Below are 20,258 nucleotides of genomic sequence, written 5' to 3'. Positions count from 1 at the left end.
GTTATCAGTGCAGCACCCTGTGTTATTTGGCGCAGGAAAAACAGCGTGTATATTTGCTGCATTCGCGATCTCTGGGAAAGAAAGCGAAGGAGAGGGGGACCCGGGGAACGTGCGCGGTATCCAAGGCGGCTATACTGGTGCTGAAACCCGGAAATTGTCGACATCCTCGCCTTCCTCGACTACATCAGGGGGGGGGGGGGGGTGACAGAAGACCTATGGGCCCCGGGTGCCAGACGACCTAGCTACGCCACTGAGCTGACCACATGGAAAATTCGACGATGTCCAGAACGTTACCCCCGGGCTGCTGAGCAAATGCGCATCGATTCAAGAACTACACGGAAACAAACATTCCCGGCCAACACGCAGTCTTAGAGGTCACGTGTTGGGCTGACACTGCCAAGGAAAAAGTGAAGGGAATGGCTTCAGGGAGAGTTCACTTGCCAAGGCTATGGTATGGTATGAAAAACTTTATTTTGGTCCTGAGGGATCAGTCTGGGACTGATGCGGGCCGCTCCCACGTCGGTACAGAGAGGCCGAGCCCCTCTGCCATCACACGGGCCCTCTGGACAGCCCTGAGTTGGTCCGCTAGCACTTCACTGTGCAGCATGCGCTGCCACCACTGTTCACCTCGAGAGCCATCACCGGCCAACGCCAAGCAGCGCCACAGCATGTGTTGTAAATCGAGCAAACCCCCACACTTACAATAGACTGAAACCCCGCAGTCCGGATTAATTTTATTCATGATGACCGGGTTAGGGTACGTTCGTGTCTGCAGAAGCCGTAATGTAACCGCCTGCGGCCTATTTAATTTAGTATGTGGCAGCGGGAATGCCCTGCGCCCTAAGTAATAGTGCTTGGTGATGTCGTTGCAGGTTAACAGTTGGTCCCTGTACTCGGGAGCGGGAGATCCAGCCCCTTCAGGGAGTACACGGCACACTAATCCTCGTGCCTCCCTGTGCGCCACCTCGTTGAGGTTATGCGGGGCTCCCTCCACTGTTCCCATGTGCGCTGAGAACCAAGTAACTGTATGCGAAGTGATATCCCTACCCTGTAGCAGTCTGTTAGCCGGTTTCGCAACAAGTCCTCTCGAGAAGGCTGTAATCGCAGATCGCGAGTCGCTAAACACCAAAACTCTTCTTGAATCAATTAGTGCTACAGCAATAGCCACCTGTTCAGCAACCCCCGGATCTTTGGTATAAATGGAAGCAGCATTTCTAACGCTCCCTTTGCCATCTACCACCACCACCGAATAAGCATTTTTACCATTAATCCATGCGGCGTCAACAAACGCAGTCTGTTCCTCCTGATCCTTTGCCTCTCGCAACAAAGCCCTAGCTCTCGCGACCCGCCTCCCTACATTGTGCACGGGGTGCACAATTCCGTGGAAACGGACGAACCATGATATTTGCCCTAAGGTTCACGTTCAACTCGTGTAGGGGCGCCCTATCGTGCGACACAGCCACGGATTCTTCAATTGACTCTAAAATATACCTACCCGCTGGTGTACCTAGCAACCGCTCCCTCTGTGCGGTACGTTGAGCCTCAGCAATTTCATCTAAAGTATTATGCAAACCCAGTTGTAACAACATATCGTTTGACGTAGTCATAGGCAGACCAAGCGCAGCCTTGATGGCTTTTCTGATTAATGCTTCCAATTTATTTTTCTCCCCCCTATTCCAATTTAGCATAGCTGCCACATACGAGAAATGACACATAATAAATGCGTGAACTAAGCGCATTGCACCTTCTTCTCCTAAACCCCTATGCCTATTAGAGATCCTTCTTATAAGTCTTATGGCCTCCTCCGTCTTCTTGGTAATACGCTGAATAGTTCTAATGTTCGATCCGTTTGCTTCAAGTACAAAACCTAGGACCCTGATTGCTTCAACTTTGGGTATAACCGACCCTTCCCTAGTATGAATTCTAATGCAAGGCTCAACTTCCGGTACCCAACCCCTCGGCCTTCGACCTAGCTTCTTAGATTTGAAGATCAACAACTCCGACTTTTTAATGGAGCACTTGAGCCCCATGAGACCCAGATACTCCTCCGTAACCGTTACCACCTGCTGCAGCCTAGCCTCAAGCTCTCCATCACTACCACCGACACTCCATATAGTAATGTCATCCGCGTAGATAGAATAGCCAATATCCTGGACAGTGTCCAGTCTATTAGCCAACTTCGACATCGCCAGATTGAATAACATAGGCGAGAGTTGCCAAGGCTATAGTGAACTAGAATATTCTAGTACACTGTACCAAGGTTGGTGGCAGGACACATGCTCCCTCTTAGTTTATTTGCTTCCTCCAAGACACAAGGTTCGTCAACTGAAGGTCTCTGATGATGATTACGAGAACTACATCTACAAGTCAGTCACGATCGTCGTTTGGGGTATAAATGAGTACTGACATATTTTCGGAGTTGCAGAAACTCTACCACACGCTTTTGAAACATAAAAGATTAACGAGTATGAAGGCTGGCAAGCATATTTTGATTTGATATTAAAGTTTATCTCGAAATGCCGGACATAGCGTTATCGGCACTGTCGTACGTGACGTCATGACAGTGCAAAATTTGCTTACGTCGTGAATAAGTAAAGTTAGGAGTGACGACGTGGCTCATAAGAAAAAAACGTGAGCGCCACGCGCATTTCTTCTGGATACGCTAGCCTGTGACAGCCACAGCGATCGCAGGTTCAGCAAATGTTTTATGACGTTATGACCAGTGGCGCAGCAAGAATTTTTTTTCAAAGGGGTGGGGGAGACGGCACGTGCCCAATGAGCTCCTCGCCCCTCTTTCTGGCTACGCCACTGGTCACGACACATATCCATCTTCTAGGTACCGAGACCGGTTTGTCGAAACAAGTATTATGGCAGTAAAATATAATTTCTTCTATGGTTTAGATGGTTCGAAACCTTATCCAAAGAAAAAAAGAATGCGAAGGCCTAAACGCCGTGTTCTAGGATGATGTCGGTGTTCTCTAAAGTACCACGAAAGTGCAGTACTAGTTTCTTGCGTTCCGCTCTTATCAAAATTTGGCCAGGAATCGGGCCCATGGCCTCATGCTACTCAGCAGAATGCTACAGCTACTTGGCCACCATAATGGGTCAAGCCATGGTCGTAATCCAGCCTTAGGAGCGGTCGAAACGGGTGAAAAAAAGAAGACGAAGCACTGGCACCTGTTAGGTACCAAGTCAGCTTCACAGGGCACCCAGCTTGTCCATAAATATATGTATTTCCTCAAGATACAGTGGTAACAAAAGGAACATGGCTCTTTAATGCGTACTAGAAACAGTAATGAAAAAGTCACCGAACTGCCACAACACCCTGCACGTTCGCCATTTGTCCATTCTTGAGAGGGCACTTTCGAAAAAGTACTTGCACAAAAATTGTTCAAAAGTAGAAAACTGCAAAGCCAACATGTGACGTAGATTCTTCTCTTGCACCACGGCAAGCTAAAAACACATACACAAAACTATAAAACTATACACAGAAAACCAAGTGGTGTAACCTCTAACACATGAATCATTCAATAAACTGTGGACATACAAAGTTGTGGCAACGCAATCTGCACATCATAAACGTTTGCACCCTTAATCTCATCGCCGAGCGAGCTGCTCTTGTCAGTGTAACATAGCCATAGTTGTTCAAACAGAATAGAACAGAATCATGCAGCAAAGAATAAGTGACTATGGGAACCAAAGTATCTGTCTCTGTGTGGAGAAAACAATAGTCACACCGCAATATAACGAAATATCGGATATAAGAAAATATAAAATCTGTGCATTTCTTGCCAATATCAACATGCATGTTTCTATTGCATATTGAATATAACGAAGATATCTTCATGTTGGTTGAGACTGTTATAATGAGGCCCGATGTAGCAGCAACTGCTTGAATTTCATGTTGAATGCAGTCAAAAAATATTTTTGGAAGTGTGATTAAGCTAACACCATCACTGAGAATAGTGCTATGGCCTGCGATAATGAATGAGGGGTACACGAGCCCCATATGTCAACACAATCAACTTATATTGCAATCAACTAACAGAATCAATCTCACGGTATGAAAGCAAAACAAAATGAGCACGTGAATCAACGTCCTTGCGTCTCACAGTGCACCAGACTATTCCAGCAGTCAGGCAAACCACACACGTACAAATGTGTCACGAGAACTTATTGATGTGATCCTCAACAAGCAACAATGTCACCAAGAATGTAGCAAAGGCCTACAAAAATGAAACAAAGCTCCATGGAAACATCTTGCATAGTTGCTCTGCAAGCGCCTGGCCGAATCACTCACAAAAAAGAAAAGAAAAAAAAAGAGTAAAAACAATTGTATCAAAGTTATGCATTATTACAACACACCAGAACATCCAACAGCGGGCTTAAGCTAGAGAGCAAATGCAATCTGGGCATGTGTCTCTTCACAATGCAGCACAGTCTCAACATGAATGTAACCAAGAACGAAACAATGGCTTGCTAATGGGAACGTGCAAGACCTGAAGTTCTGACCATATGCTCAATATAATAGAATAAAATACAGTCAAATCTGATATAATCACAGTTGATCCAAATTTCTGGGTGATACTAATTTCAAGAAAGATGTGGACAGAATGCATTAAGTACAATGCACTACGTTTTGGCATGACTCAAATGATCTCCTGGGTCACGGTGGATTAGCAAAAATTTAGGTCCCGAGAAAATATCATGCAGGCAGGGAAGTACAGTCGTGGCATACAGGTGCGAAATCCCAGTTCAAGAACTTCTGTCTTTCATGATGCTGACGGAGGCTAGCACACTCGAAAAGCACTCGCAACAGTGGGCAACGGGCTCTGGTAATGTAGATAAAGAAACTAGTGCCAGTTTTGCACATTCAGGAAAGATCTACTCACAAACAATGGGTAGAGAATAGTTTATAAAGCCATAAATGACTTCATCAAACAGAATTAAAGCAGTTGCCATAAACAAACAGCGAAATGTCATGGCAGGTTTGGTCAGCGTAATATTACACAGGAACGACAGAAAACAAATGAGAATGCCACTGTCTTTCTTTTTTCTGACATTCCTGTGTCATTCTAATTTTATTATGCAAATTTAGAACACTTTCAAAGCAATTTCTGGTGGTAATGCAACATTTAATTAATGTTGCTTCATCAAAGCAGCCGGGTATCGTATATGACTCTTCCGGTTAAACTGTTAGTTTGTCATCACTCAAATTTCACAGAAAAGCTCCAATCTGCAAAACATTTCGTTACTATACAATGTGTCTGAAATGTTTGTTTGTTTTGTCCAGAATAAACCGGGAATAACGCTGTGTGCTGCATTGCACAACATAATTTTGAGTGTGAAAAGGCCAGTGGTTTACCAGGAGAAGCTGCTTATGATGCGATTCTTTTGTGATCTTCCGTTCCAGGTAAAACTATAACGCTGCAAACTGCTTATTCTGAAAACGATTTAGTCGCTGAACAAAAAGACAGCCTAAATTGTGATGCGGAAGCTCTCTCACAATAGCTAGCAGTACGTCATCTTCACCCTTCAGCATCTGTGCTCCATACACTGATCTTATGCATTTTATTTCAAATTTATTTATTTATTTATTTATTTATTTACTTATTTATTTATTTATTTATACATACTGCAGCCTCAATGAGGCTATTGCAGGAGCAGGATGAACAACAAATATACAACATTTATAAACAAGCTTGCATGAATTATTTCAGTGGTAGTGAACGGATGTTGCCCGGTAATGAATTCCAGACTTCAATTGTTTATGGAAAAAAACTGTGCTTAAAGGAATCAGTGCGGGCAAAAAAGACACGGCTGTCTAGCAGAAAGTGCAAGAGGCTGACATGTTGACACATTGTGAGGTTGTTCAAGGAAGAAATGTGGGCTGCATTTCATATCAAGCAAAATAAGTGTGCAGCTTTTTCAATATATACAAGACTGTCGGTATTTCCTCACATATTTATCAATGCTATCTACTGTGATCTGCCGTAGTGGCAGATGTTAAATAACAACAGACAAAAATAAGTCACCAAGACTCACTACATGGGCCATGTTGCTATTAACTGTTATCACCCCACAACTGGGGCATTGCATTGTCAGGTGACAACTTTTGGAAATGCTTTCACTTTCACTAGATGTCGCATGGCTAGCATGGGACGAGTCGGCATCGACAAGTGACACTGTTCCCGACACAAAGTCAGGCACGCTGTTTTAGCACAGTTGACACAATGACAAGGACGCCGTTGCCCGTATACCTCAAACACGTCCGGTGCTAGTCAGGCGAAATCTCGCAAAAGCGAAAGTGTCCCCGAAAGTGATTGCTCAAGAATACCACCTCTGACAACTATAGGTTGGCAGTCCTTTCTGATTTATAACTTCACAACCAGGTAATTTAACATCATAAATGTCTCGAATGGGCAACCTTTTAAGAGCATTTGCAGGGCAAATGTAGATGCCTGCTTATCCGAGCAATAAGCTTGAAACAATTTGAAATTCAACAATTTGCACATGTCTAGTCGAGAATCACACATACCCCTCTACAGCTTAGAAAGTGAGACAATTGCTTTAAATTTCATGGTCATTCATGGTAAAGAAATGCAAAGTCACAAAATTCTAAGAAAAATGGTGCAGCAATTTCTTCAGAACATATGTCGCCGCACAGTAATTTTATAACAGCAGAACTAGCTTATTATCAGAGGTATGAACAGCACTCGTAACCATTACGGCACAGTTTCTCGTAAGGCCCATTCAAAGCATACCTCAAACTCGCATCAAAGCAAAACGCTCTGCGGGTGTGAAATAAAAACAAGCACATTCGTCATCTGCAATGATAAAAGCAAAATATCCGGTTTGAAACATAACTCTACAAACAATTTGAACAACAGGTTGAAGCCATTCACCGGTCACAGTGCGACAAAAATCTCGGTGCAAGCAAGATAAGATGAAGTTTAGCGCTGACGATAACAGTTGCACAAGGTTCTGCTTGAAACAAACACAACAAACCAGAAATGCAGCAAGCTCAGGCTGCTCAGTGGCCACAGCGCAACAGACAATTGGTCGTCACATCGAAAAGAGCACTAGTCAGCTCTATCAAGAAACAAGAAACTCCGAAAACTACGCAGAAAGGAGGTTCACGTCATTCGCCGAATGCAGTGCAACAGACTTTGGCGAATCACTTGTGGCTAATTGGAATGCTGCAGTCTCTACAATTCAGCCGGCTTGGTTGAAAATGCCGTTCTTTCCAAGAAAAAAAAAAAAAGGCAGAACAAACAACACTGAAGTCTTTCGGACACCACAGATGCTAAGCGTTGACAGGCTATATCACATGCATACACTGAGGCACCGTTGAAACGACAAAGGCTTGCCATGGTGATTTAGTAACTGTGCATGGTGTTGCATCACTCGAAGTGCGAATGGGCCAACGAGGCCCATTCGACGATCAGTCACTTTGTAGGTCACTATTTTTGGCCACTCTTGTGGATCGCGTCATTCTGCGCATAGGACAGGGGCAGCTCAGAACAGTGTTGTTAGGAGCGGCTGTTGTCGTCCGACATGTCGAGGAATTGTGCATACACGTCTCTCGTGCATTCACCCTTGGCATTGAACACGAACTTGTAGTAACTGCCATCGGCGCAGATGGCTGAAAAAACAACAACATAAAAGTGCGATTTATTTATTTTATTCGTCTAGCCATGAACAAAGAACAAAATGGAAATGGAAGAAAATGAACGGTTTCTGCAGTATTAACAGGTAATGCGGAACACCAAAAAGCTAAAAAATTTAAGCAGAGAAGTATTACATTTGAAAGAGAAAAGCTGCACAAATAAACGCATGTACCAGAGTTTATATAGTTTTCTACTACTAATACTAATTTAGGCAAACGAAAATCTGACACTGCCTTTTAGCTACCATGGTAACCACGGGTATTACGTATCAAGGATTTTTCTACAATTTGGAGTGAATTCATTCACAAAGCGCATTGGAGCTTTCTTTATTGTCCTTTGTGGTTCAACTGTGCTGCTTTCTAGCCTCAATGTTTCTTTAGAGAAGTTGAGTATTTTAATGTCCCAATGCTTTTATTTCACTGTGTAACTTCAAGTGCATTAGACTCAAGAATATATGTTAGGTATGTAAGTGTCTTAAATCTGAGAATTTAATTGAACATGTAATTACTAATTACCACTGCATTAATAAATTACAATACTTCCGAGTACACATGTTGCTAAACATAGATGATTGGCAAGCAACACTCACTACAGTCGCCAACCAGTTAGACATTCGTATACCGATAGGTCAGGAGTACTAGATTATTTAGACTGATGAGTTACGTGCTACTGGATCATTTCAACTCAAATTTGGCCACTGAGACAAGCAGAACAAGTGATGTCATTGTTTTGATATGCTGCCGGTGCCTCCTCAGAGCAAAAAGTGGCTCGATCCGGTAGTTGCCAACAGAGTCCAAACTACGAGACAAGCCAAGCTGTCAAGATGGCATTTGCACATCTGTCATGTGTCCTGTACATGTCTAGAGCTTGTTCCTTTACGTGTTAAATCAGAGCTTTGTCTTGGATGACTTCATTGTCTGCTGTTACATATTAAGTCACACATGAAGTACCTTTGAATGCCCTCCCTCCCCCCCCCCCCCCCCCCCCCCGTCTCTATGTCAACAAAGCAAGGGAAATGCCGGACAACAGCTGTCGCGAAAAGACTAGTGATCATTCTGCTGTCAGAGTGTAATCAACCTGTATTCAAATTACCAGGGGATGGAGATTTCGTGCAAGCACTGACTGCACTTTCATCTATCCGTAATGACAGCATGACAACGGTTGAAATACAGACTGACCACGTCACATGCAAGCAATGTGTGTGCAGCAAGAAATTGACAAGCTTTCTGGTCACTTCAAGGAATAAAAACACTTATTCTCTAATGAATTCATTATTTCAGACTCCTCATTATTTGAGCTCCCAGCCGGTCCCTGCCAAGTTCTAATTATCAGTTGGCGACTGTAAGTGTCAGCTCAAGGCTTGCGCTCGCTTCGCCCTAGCTGGTTAACATGTTACTACAGTACCATCCTTTAAGAAAAGCACTCAATACAAACCGATGCTTGCATCCCAAACTGTTTGTAATGTTTTGAGGAAACACTGCATGGAGGAAATTAAGAGATAAAAAGAAATTGTTGGGACATATATACAATGAATCTGAAATCAGCATCAAGAACGGTAATACAGTCGGTTTTCTTTATTTCAATACTGACAAGAACTACAAAATTTATAGCATTATCCGGTGAGTAAATCAAAAGAAGCATAAAAAGCCATACGGCTGTATTGGCTCAATTCTAGTGTGTATCTGAATCAAATGCACACACAGTTTTTAGATGCTTGTAGTACATAACAATGTGCACCTGAATCTAATACATACGAGATTTTTATAATAACCCACTCACAGAGGGCCCTTTCAATCACGATTGATTTTCCCAATTGCAATTGGCTCTTATGCACAAGCTGCAGAAGGAAGCCAACTGCAATTGAGAAATCCTATCACAATTGGCCTCAATCCTGATCAAAAGTGTCCTCTGACACTACAAAAAAGACAGAAAGAAGAAAGAAAGTACAGCATGCCTCACAAATCAGATGAAACCTGCAGACTTTACCATCACAGAATGAAGATTTACTTACACTTTCTGTCCATTGTCATCAATTTCGGACAGCCCTTTATCACTGCATACAGACTACAACTGTCGTCCACCACATGGTACACTGTGCTTGATATTTGGCATTCCTTGAATGACTATGCAACCATTGCAAATGGTATGGTGGCGTAAACCTAGATGAACCACTTCACCAGTTTGTTCTGCAACACATGCAAGTCTCCAAGTGCCGAAAGCACGAGATGTGACTGCTGCCACTACTTTGGCATGCAAAATAACTTATCTCTCGAATGAACGTTGGTAATTAAAGCCTGAAAGCAGCACACTGTCACCGCCATCCTAAGCGAAAACTTGTCCTTTCATCATCCTATGATGATAGTGATGATGCTGGCTATACCACTAGGCTGCTGGTAATGCTGTTAATGTAGTTTTTCGTTTCGTAGGCAATTGTAGCAAACAGGCAATTTATGGACCACTTTTCTTGGAAAAGAGACATGTATTTAGAATCAGGCAATTATTAATTATGAGCTGCCGTTTTTGCTTTGAGGTCTGTTGAAAATAGGTTGAATGTCATTGCTTTCGGCAAGGGATAATGTGTCTTCAATGTATTCCCTGTCACTCAGCACTGCAAAGACAGACGCTTCCAGTATCAAGTTCCCAATGAGGATCGCCATTGGGGTCAGTTGCGTGTGTGTGCTGATCCTTCAAGTTCTAATCATCTGGCGAAGGAGAATATCAGGATTCAAATAACTAGCGCGTAGGCCTGTGTAAGTGTATGTTAGTGCAAGAAGTACTTAAAGCATATTTCACCAGCAGGAGCATATATAGTACATCAGCACTACAGCTGAATTCTGTTAATTCAACCTTAATGGGACCAATGCAATCGATCATATTATTTGACAGGTTGAATAAAAAGAAGAGGTCGAAAGAATTGTCTAAACAAACTGCTGCTTTATTTGGCAGTAATTACTTGGGTCTAGCACAGCTCTGAATCTAACGCACACCTAGTTTTTATGGGTTCAAAGTAGAAAACACTCTGTGCACCTAAATCTAACATGCAGCTGATTTTACAACTAGATAATGCAGCATGCCACTGATTCTGGCAACAAGAAAACGATTAGGGGTATGCAAATATTCGAAACTTTTGAATAACAAATCAAATAGTGTTGTATTTGATTCAGTCTTCAGATTGAATAGTCAATATATCTAAATATGAATTTCTTTCAAATAATTTATAACATCAACTGTGCCCAATTAAACATAAAACTGGAGTGAAAGACCGGTGACTTTTCAGCCCCGCAGGCATAGTTTAGACACAAAACATGATAACCTGTATAGTTGAGCAGGCTATGTTGCTTACATAGCCATACTTTACAGGCTATACAGTGATCATTTGCACTTTCTGAAGAGTCTTGTGTAGGCGAAGAAACTACCTGTTCGTTTCTAATGCTCCATTTGTGCTTTTGATAAACAACGCTTTATAATGTACTATGTAATGACAGAAACTTGTTCACTTTAATAATACTAAGACCTGAATATTGTTCTATAACAGTTGTGATAACGACAGTTCATTTATTATTCAAGATCTATTCAAAAAGTACTCAATATTTGATTCGATTCTGGTACTATTTGAATCAGTCTCAAAAATAATAATTCACATACTCTGAAAAAGATCAATCCTGCAGTTTCTTTTTACAGAACGAACCTTTATTTGCATTTAATTTCCATCCCTTCCACTCTGAGATAGTTACTGCTGTGGGCCACAAGATGTCCTCCATGGTGTACACTGCGTTTGATATTCTGCATATCTTGAACAATTCTGCAATCGTTTGGATCGCGGCCAATGACTAGAGATTAACCACTTCATCAGTTCATTCTAAGATGCTTGTAAGACATCGACTTGCGAGAAGCACATGATGCAACACTACTGCCCCTAGCTTATCACGTGAAATAACTTCCTTTGAATTAGCCTTCACAACCAAAGCAATGCGTCGCTGCCACCAGCTAATTGAAAACATGTTCAGGCGCCATCTTGTGATGCCAAAAGCAAAAGTACTGGCTCCGCAGTAGGCTGCTGCCAACACTGCGAACATGGTTTTGTATTCGATTGTAATATGCAGACCAATGATGTACAGATTTCCTTGGAAAAAAGATACATGTTAGAACGGGGCAATGACGTAATCATCATTGTGAGCTGTCTTTTTCGCCTAAAACTCCAGCTGTGTTCCTATACTTGCCATAAACTGTAAAAAAAGACAGGTTCGTGAAGACAGCATTGAAGTCCTGAATGATGCAGGCTATACACAAAGAATATATAAAAAATCACGATAATTTGTGCTATTTTTAACATTTTCTTATTAATGCAAAATGGCATTAAGTAACAGACACGCCTTCTGGATGCATTCCGTTACTTGGGCTCTTAGCTATCTTAGCTGTCAAAGTAGACGGTCTCTAATGCTGGCCAGAGTTGGAACAAATCCTCTGTAGACAGCAAGCCTTGGTTCACAGAAATGTGTACACCTTTTCAAGGAGAACGCCCTGGGCGTTCTGTAGTAATTGAGCATGAATCCCCGTGAAAAAGTATTGCAGAAGCTGCTGTGCGTGCCTTTGTACTCCCACAACACAGTTCAGAGAGGAGGTTCTCGCTCTCCCTGATGAAAACATCTATAGGTGCCAGCCAGGACCTTCGGCCAGGATTGAATTAACCAAAATATTCAGTTTCAGTTTATCAGTTTCAGTTTCAGTTTTATTCGTCATTCCAAAACAATAAGTAAACAACAAATAGTATGCAGACGAGGGTCCCAAAGTCAATGACTGCAACGGGACCCTCGGTTCTAAAAAGAAAAAAAGAAAGATGTATACAAAACGTAGGTTAGCGCAGCAAATATAAAAGAGTACAAGGAAAACAAATGAATGCGCGTAATGCAATACATTAGTAAGAGACAACAAACGAAAAAGTACATATATCAAAAAGCATAATTATACAGAGAACATATTATAGGACATGAAACTATTTACAATAAGAAATAAAGCATCTTAACTCATGTTTGAATATATTCAAAGATGACGTTAGTTTAAGTGAATGGGGTAGGTCATTCCATATTTTTAAAGCTGAAAACGAGGATGCCATTTTCCCATAGTTAGTGTTACATTTAGGTAATAAGAAGTTGTAATTATGCGCAAACCTAGTGTGGTTGGTATTAGTGAGTAATTTGTAGGCCACAAATTCGTAAGGAAGCTGTTTGTTAAGTAACTTAAAAAAGAAAACGCTTAGATGATACTTAAACAAGCCAGATACAGGTAGTATAAAGTTTGCCTGGAGTAGCGGGAGAGCAGTTGAGTTAAAGGAACTGTTGGTGATAATGCGAATAGCCTGGTTCTGTATGTGTTGAATAGACGAGAGGTGGCAGTTATACGTATTTCCCCAGGAAGCAATACCATAGGTGATATGACTGTGAATGAACGCAAAGTATAAAGATAATAATGCGTGTTCTGAAAAGAATGCACGTGATTTTATGAGAGCTCTTATGCCGAAAGCTGTTTTCTGTTTAATAAACGCAATATGATTAGTAAATTTCAAGTGAGGATCTAATTTTATGCCAAGGAACAAAACACAGTCCGCTGCAGAAATAAGGTGACTGTCGAGAGTTACTCGGGGGAAAAACGGCACGATCTTCTGCTTTGTTTTAAATAACATGAACTGAGTTTTGAGAGGGTTTAAAATTAAATGATTTAAACGACACCATTCAACAACTTTTGCTAGTTCATTGTTCAGCTTAAGGAGTAATGTTGCTAATGAGTTATCAGACATGGAAATAGTGGTATCATCAGCATATAAAATGGCATTAGAAAGGTCAAGAACATCGGGTAAGTCGTTAATATAAATGCAAAATAACAAGGGTCCCAGTATTGAGCCCTGTGGTACCCCTTGAGTTGTGCTCATTGGTACCCATTGTGGTTGAGTTGTGCCAAATTAATGAAAGTCCGCCTTAGTAACAAATGTCCCAATCTTCTAACATAAGGTAAACAAAACAAGTAACACGGATAGAAGTAGTTGGATGCTCTGCTTGGAGATTGCAACACCTGTCCACTCATGTTGAACTATGTTGTTCGAAAGTGGTGAGTGTGTACAACATTAGTTCCTTGTTTTTTCCCCAACCAGGCAAATGTCTTATTTTTCAAACAGAAAACGAAATGCAATTTCAAAGCTAGATTTACATGTCGAAAACCAGTGCTAAGAATGAAACATTGCATAGGTAGTAGAAACTATTGCATGCAGATGTGAAAAGTGTGGCCTGGACTAATGAGAAAGACAAAAAAAGAATGCAATATGTTGTATAATACGAAACAGCCATCTGTAATATGAAAAGGAAATATCATCGTGGGAGAACAGAATACAGTCCAAGTCCAATTTCTCAGACTCTCTAGGCGCCGTGAAAACGTCCGGAAAGTCGGGCAGTCCAAAAAATATGAATCATGCCTGTTACTGCCCCCAAAGCATCCAATCAGCACAGGCACATCTGAGATAAATCTACAGGAATGCTAGTACATTTATTAGGCGTATCAGTGCTCCTACTGTGATAGGAGATGGGGGGTGCGTGTGTGCATAATTAAGGAATATACAGACTGCGTCTTGCGACAATTGCCCCTTCTCACTTATACGCTTCACCACACTACTTCGTGTATACTTAACCACTTAACACAACTGTATTGCGGGGAAGCTGACTTTCGGGCACTGGCATTTTGCAATGCGCCGTGCTTTCCGAGCTTCGAAGCCATTGCCCAGGATTACAAAGGTGAAGTCGGCGCCATTGCTAACAGCGGCGAATTGTGTCAATGAAAAAAAGTAGCAGTTTCACCCGCAAGGCGAAGCATCGATTGCGATAGTAGAGATCTAGTAGGTTTATCGGCCAAAAATTTCTGTGGCATACATACCAATGACAGAGTTCTGGTCTGCCCCAAAGGCACAGATGCAGTGGGCGCCCCCGGGCACTTGGAATTTTCCAAAGCTCCACTTGGAGCTGAAGTACTTGGGCAGGAAACTGGCCGATGCCCAGCTGAAAGCATGACATAAGGTGAGTCACGAGCGTCGTGAAACTTTCCCAAGTTAGCATTAAAACTGCTGGCCTTCCAACAAAGCGAGGGCCACATTACGCAAGAGTTCTTTGCCTGAACAATTCTTTATGGTTGACAAGTTTCCTGCAAGCATTCATATTTTTTTACTGCCCAAGTTTTCGGACATTTTCATGCTCCTTAAAGATCCCAAAAATTAGACGTTGACTGTACATAGTATGGCAAAAATTTTGGACTGTTCCAAACATTATAAACATCTGATAAAATCAGTGGTGTTGCTTCATGAACTTTGAAGATGGATTTCAAAAGTAGCACAGAATCTGTCACTTCACGGTGCATTTTCAAGGAGAAAACCTTGTTTTACATTTACCAGTCTTGTGCATTTAGCAGCCCCTAGCTTACTGACTCTATAACAGACTCACAAGAACGATTAGAACTGGAGGAAGGTTATTTCTTACCTCGACTGCTTGTTTCTCTTTGTAGAATCTTCAACCACAAATATGTGCACAGTACCATGGTCACTGGAGACACACATCAGTGATGAGTCCAAGTTGAAGTTGATGCTGCGCAGAGATACCTTACATGTGCTGCAACCTTTAGACACAACTGAAAGTGCTTAAGTGACAGTGAAAAAGGCCCTTCCTCCTGATGCTGTTAACCCTTTCGCTGTCACGGACGTACCGGTACGTCATCGCGCTTCCCCCCCACGGTGTCACTGATGTACCGGTACGTTCTCTATCGTGCTTTCAAAATTTCACGCCTGAGCGCAAAGCTGGCACTCCTAAATTGGCCGCGCCATCTGTTGACTCTTTCTACAAGTTCGTATATTCTCCCCGACCTGTGTTAACCCATGTATTGAAGAGTACGGTGCGATTGCCACTCCCCACTTTCTCTTTGCTGAGTGGCGCGGTGGCTCCGCGTTCGCTGGATCATGCGTCGCGCGCGTGTGGATATGGGTTCAAGGGTTGTTCTGCCATCTCCACTGGTTTGAAGGTTTTTATTTTTCTTCTGTTGGTGTGTCTGCTACGCCGCGTCAAGTTCAGGCGCACGTGCCGTTGCCTCTCCGAAAAGGGTGACTCGATTGCTGCTTCCGCTCTCTCGCCGCACCCTCGCTTCCGACTTGCAGCAGTAAACGTAATGCCCTTCGAACTTTGTTTAGCCTTTTTCCATCTCCCTCTGTCTCCTTGATCACACAAGGTCCTATTTCTCTCCGTTGTGCGGGCGACTGAAAGCGCATCCTCCCAGCGCGCGGTTACTTTCGGATGGCTGAGCGCGCGGGACCTTCGTCTGCTCATTGGTGCGGTGGCTCAATTCCGATTTAGAATACGAGCCGAGCTCGGATTCGGACTCGGACAGAGTCGCATGCGAGGAAGAGGGTTCCGCATCGTGAGATTCGGATGTTGAACAGGTTTTATAGTCAGGCTGATGATGATGATGTTTACTAACAGCAGCTGCAGAACACTGAAATGTGCATATAGCATTGACTACGTTATTTGTATACCAATCATAATCAAAAATAAATTGCTATGTTCATTCTCTGTTATGCTCGTTCCCTGAAACCAAGCCGACACTGGGGGTCCGTCACGGCCAGAAAGTTCTGACAGCGAAAGGGTTAATAATGATGAATCTTATGCCTTATCCATTTTCTTCCTTTCTGCTGTCTGAACGACGAGCGCTCATATTCATCATCAGCCAAATCTATGTTCACTGAAGGAAGAAAGCTTCTCTGCCACCTCCAAATCCTCTTTGGACCTCGTCTTCACCCCCGTAAACAATGGCTTTCATCCTTTTCACAATTACGCCAGAAATAGTAAGCTACATTATTCTGGTGTAATGTAAAGCTAGATGCAAGTGACATTATATGGGAAGCATGTTATCATATTGTTACAAACACTTTTCCAGAATACTGATATTTGTGTTAGATGTGCCACTGCATTGTCACCGAAGACGAAAAGTGAATGCGTAGTACATTCCAAATATACAACCAGATGATGCAGCAATCGGGGATGAAAATTTAAGGTGAAGAACCACCATATACAGTCTACACTCATTACAATGGACCCACATACAACAGACTTTCTGATATAGCGGACCATATTTCCACCTTAGTTTTCCCTATCTATTTTAGTAATGCATCAAAGTTCACTTGTAAAGGACTGCGTTGCATCAGACTATTGGCTACAGCAGACGGAATTAGTCGCAATTTTTGCCAAAATCGGGCACATAAAACTGACTTTTTCTGTGTCGACACGGGCTGACAACTGACTTACGAGGGTAAGCTGACGACTGTGGCTCAATATTGCGCGCCCGAGGGGGGAAGGCGGGGCCGGAAGCGTGCTGTCTTCTTTCGTGACCGAGGCATTGGGCGGAGGCAAGGGAGAGGGGGGGGGGGGGTTCCACTCCGGCAGCTGGTAATTTTCGGCATGATCGCCGTATTTTGAAAGCAATCTGCGGTGTAGGCAAAGCGTGCCTACACGGGCCTCATCTTCAAAGTGATCTGCGATGTGTACAAAGTGCACGTAGTGCTGGTAGCTTCGTATACGTTCTGCTTTCAACATTCGCATAGAAGGGAGAGACTGCGTGAAGGTCAATTCGCTCGCTAGTACTGCCACGCATCCTCACTCCAATGTTTTGACAGTGACTTTCCGTGGTCATCGAGCGAGATGTGTTCATGTTTGCCTGTTCATGCGTGACACCGTGCTTGTTAATTTAGTTAGTATGTCAATGTTTACAACTGTATACGGCTGATGAAACTACTATCGTCACTTCGCATAGTTGTTTACTAATTTGCTACCGCAATCGACGCTTCTCCTTTTTGGTTTGTTTTTTTACTTTGGACGTTCGTCACTCACTCTTTACAATAACATTGTTACACATCCCAACCAAAGTTTTGGAAGTGAGGCGTTTTGGATATTACGGACTCCGTATAAAACGGACATTTTTGTTGGATTATCAGGGTCCGTTGTAACGAGAGTCGACTGTATTATGGTAAACCTGCTTCTATGTCTTCAGGAAAACAAAAGACACTTTTATCTGAACAAACTGGAGATATGGACTCTCTGTCCGCATATATGGAGGTGCTGATGAGAGCATATAAGTAGTCTTTTTTTTTTTTGGTTCTCGAGATACTGGTAGACAATGAAAACTGACCTTGAGAAGTATTGTGTCACTAAGAGTTTTAGGCTCTGAGGAGGATATGGTCTTCACGCCTGATTCTTCTCAATGTAACATTTCTCTATTCCCCCTCAATCATGCACCTCAGAATTAGCCCTTGACACCATCTGTAGTGGCTGTAGAGCAGCTGGAGAAGACAGTGGATAGAGCTTTCACATCGAAGAGACAGAAATGTGTTGGAAGCATTTTGCCCCAGGAAAATTCCTCCATAGTCACAGTCATCGGCAATAACAAGCATCGCACTAACGAGAAGAAACTCAGTAAACAAGCCTCAATTGCAAGCTAATGCTTGCTTTTCTCACCAGTAGATGCTGGCTGTGTTAGTGCCACGGCGGAGCTCGTTCATGAGGTTTCCAGAGGCCGTGTCGAACACCCGTATTAGCGTACCCTGCACAAAGTGGGTACTGATAGTTGTACTGAATATTGCATAAACAAGAGTGCAAAGTATACAGGATTCATGCTCAAAATTCACACAGAGGCAGTATTTTGCTGTGAGTGTAGTTTAACAGCATGCTGGGCCGCTATTTTGTAGCGATGCCTTATGCCTTATTCTGCGCTATTCTTATCATCCACCACACATGGCCGCCTGATCCCACTGATAATGTGGGCAGACCGTCGCTCTGACCACTGGCCAAGCGCGAAAAGCCTGAAAAAGCATAGAATCGAAAAAGGCATCGCTACAAAACACCGGCCCTGGTGTTCATTACTGGCATGTCTTGCAAAAAATAAATCGGAACTGCGCATCATCTACTGTGATGCCGATGCACATGTAACAAAGCCACTTTTCAAATGACTTTTAACTTATCTGTAAACATGCAAACCTTCGCAGAATACCGAGCCACCGGAGACAGAGATGGCAGCAACAACGCTAGTAGCGAGATCTTGAGATGCATTGTCCAACCACAACGCATTAGGCACGTTTTCGTGTTACATAGGTGTTCTTGAAATCGAGAGTTTGACGGAAATTTGTCTGGTCAGGAGGTGACATTGTACATAGTTGAAAGTTGAACACCGACCATAAAAATGAAAAATAAAAAAATTTCGGCTCCCACACAGGAACCTTGTTTACAATCTTGAACAAATTGTGAACGAAGCTCCTGCGTGGGAGCCGAAACATCTTTTTGTTTCTCATTTTTATGGTCGGCGTACAACTTTCAAATACACACATAGGTGTTCTTACAGAAGAAAAATAAAGAAAATGTGGCATGTTTAATGATTAGGTCACTGCCAACGCTTTATGCCAGTAGCTACATAAAATCTGCTTAATTACTGTAATAATAGCTCAGTGTCTTCTCTGCGCAACCAGGTGGAGCCACCAACCCAACCACTCACATTTACATCTTTGGCATACCTGCCAACCTGAAGATTTGGAAACTTGTAAAACTATCATGGCGGGCGGGGGTGCGCGGTAGCATTTATTTTTAAGGGATTTACCTTTTGCCACAAGCTTACTCACGTTTCCACAACTGTAAGTTAAATCCATGTCTTGGAGAGTAAGGAGCAAAAACTCCACTGGGGCACAATTTATTTTTGCAATGATTTTGCTGTTGCCGACTTTGTCTGCTTCAGAAACTTCTCCGTGTAGGTTTGCTCAAAGCAAGTACCACTTTAGAATCCCTTGACCATCAGCAGACTTTGAAGTGTTTTCTCACACACAGATGAGTGAAACTCTGCTCAAGTTTTGTTCACAGTGCTGAATATTCCTCACATTCAGCATTGCTGAGGGGAATGGAGAGAATACCCAGCATAACTATTGAAATTCTGTGAAACCTGAGCGATCCTTCGACACTTCCTTCGACACTTCCAACGCTTCCTAATTGTGACCACTGCACGTCGCACCTTGGCTCATTCAATGTGTCAGTTGGAACTTGACATGCTTGCAAGTTGACAAACACGACTTCAAGTGCGTCAATTGCTTCTTCTTTTGATTCGCCACTCCGTTCAAGTGGGATAGCAGGGAAGGCCATAATAAAATGACATAAGCTGTTGAATGAATCAGTTTCCAGAGCTTGTTTTTGAGCAACTTCAGCCACCTTGAGATTGACGTTTTCTAGCAGGAATTTGTGGCGAATGTAATTGCATGCTGCTGTTAAGCACAGACGTACAACAGAGAAGAACTGCTCTCTCTCTCAATGCAGCTCAGTGTCTCAACCACAGAGTAGGTTGTGCTGCCAATAATTATGTCTTCATCACTTTTCTGTTTCTCTGCAGCTCCATAGTCAACTTCCAGCAATGAATGGCATGCCTTGACAACACCTGGGCACACAAATCTAGTCAGGATATCCTCGAAAAGGCTGTTAAGAGGCCCCTCAGTACATGAATCTGAGTAGCCTGTACCTGAGAAGGCAGTTTGCCTTC

The 20,258-nt window shown here is 42.8% G+C and overlaps 1 protein-coding gene across 2 annotated transcripts in view; it reads right to left on the bottom strand.

Moving 5' to 3' along the window:
* Positions 1-3,214: 3,214 nt before the first annotated feature.
* Positions 3,215-20,258, bottom strand: part of LOC126525566 (WD repeat domain phosphoinositide-interacting protein 3) — a 29,606-nt gene continuing 12,562 nt past the window's right edge. For both annotated transcript variants that reach the window (XM_050173494.2, XM_050173495.2), the window contains exons 7-10: positions 18,203-18,288; positions 15,185-15,289; positions 14,589-14,710; positions 3,215-7,645 (exon numbers count right to left, since the gene is read on the bottom strand). In XM_050173494.2, the coding sequence (XP_050029451.1) occupies positions 7,533-7,645; positions 14,589-14,710; positions 15,185-15,289; positions 18,203-18,288 (426 nt within the window). In that variant the 3' untranslated portion in view covers positions 3,215-7,532. The remainder of the gene's footprint in view (positions 7,646-14,588; positions 14,711-15,184; positions 15,290-18,202; positions 18,289-20,258) is intronic.

The sequence above is a fragment of the Dermacentor andersoni genome, chromosome 8, assembly GCF_023375885.2.
Source record: "Dermacentor andersoni chromosome 8, qqDerAnde1_hic_scaffold, whole genome shotgun sequence".
NCBI lineage: Eukaryota > Metazoa > Arthropoda > Arachnida > Ixodida > Ixodidae > Dermacentor > Dermacentor andersoni.
Note: the sequence above shows the minus strand (reverse complement) of the source record. Positions and strands in the feature narration are given on the sequence as shown.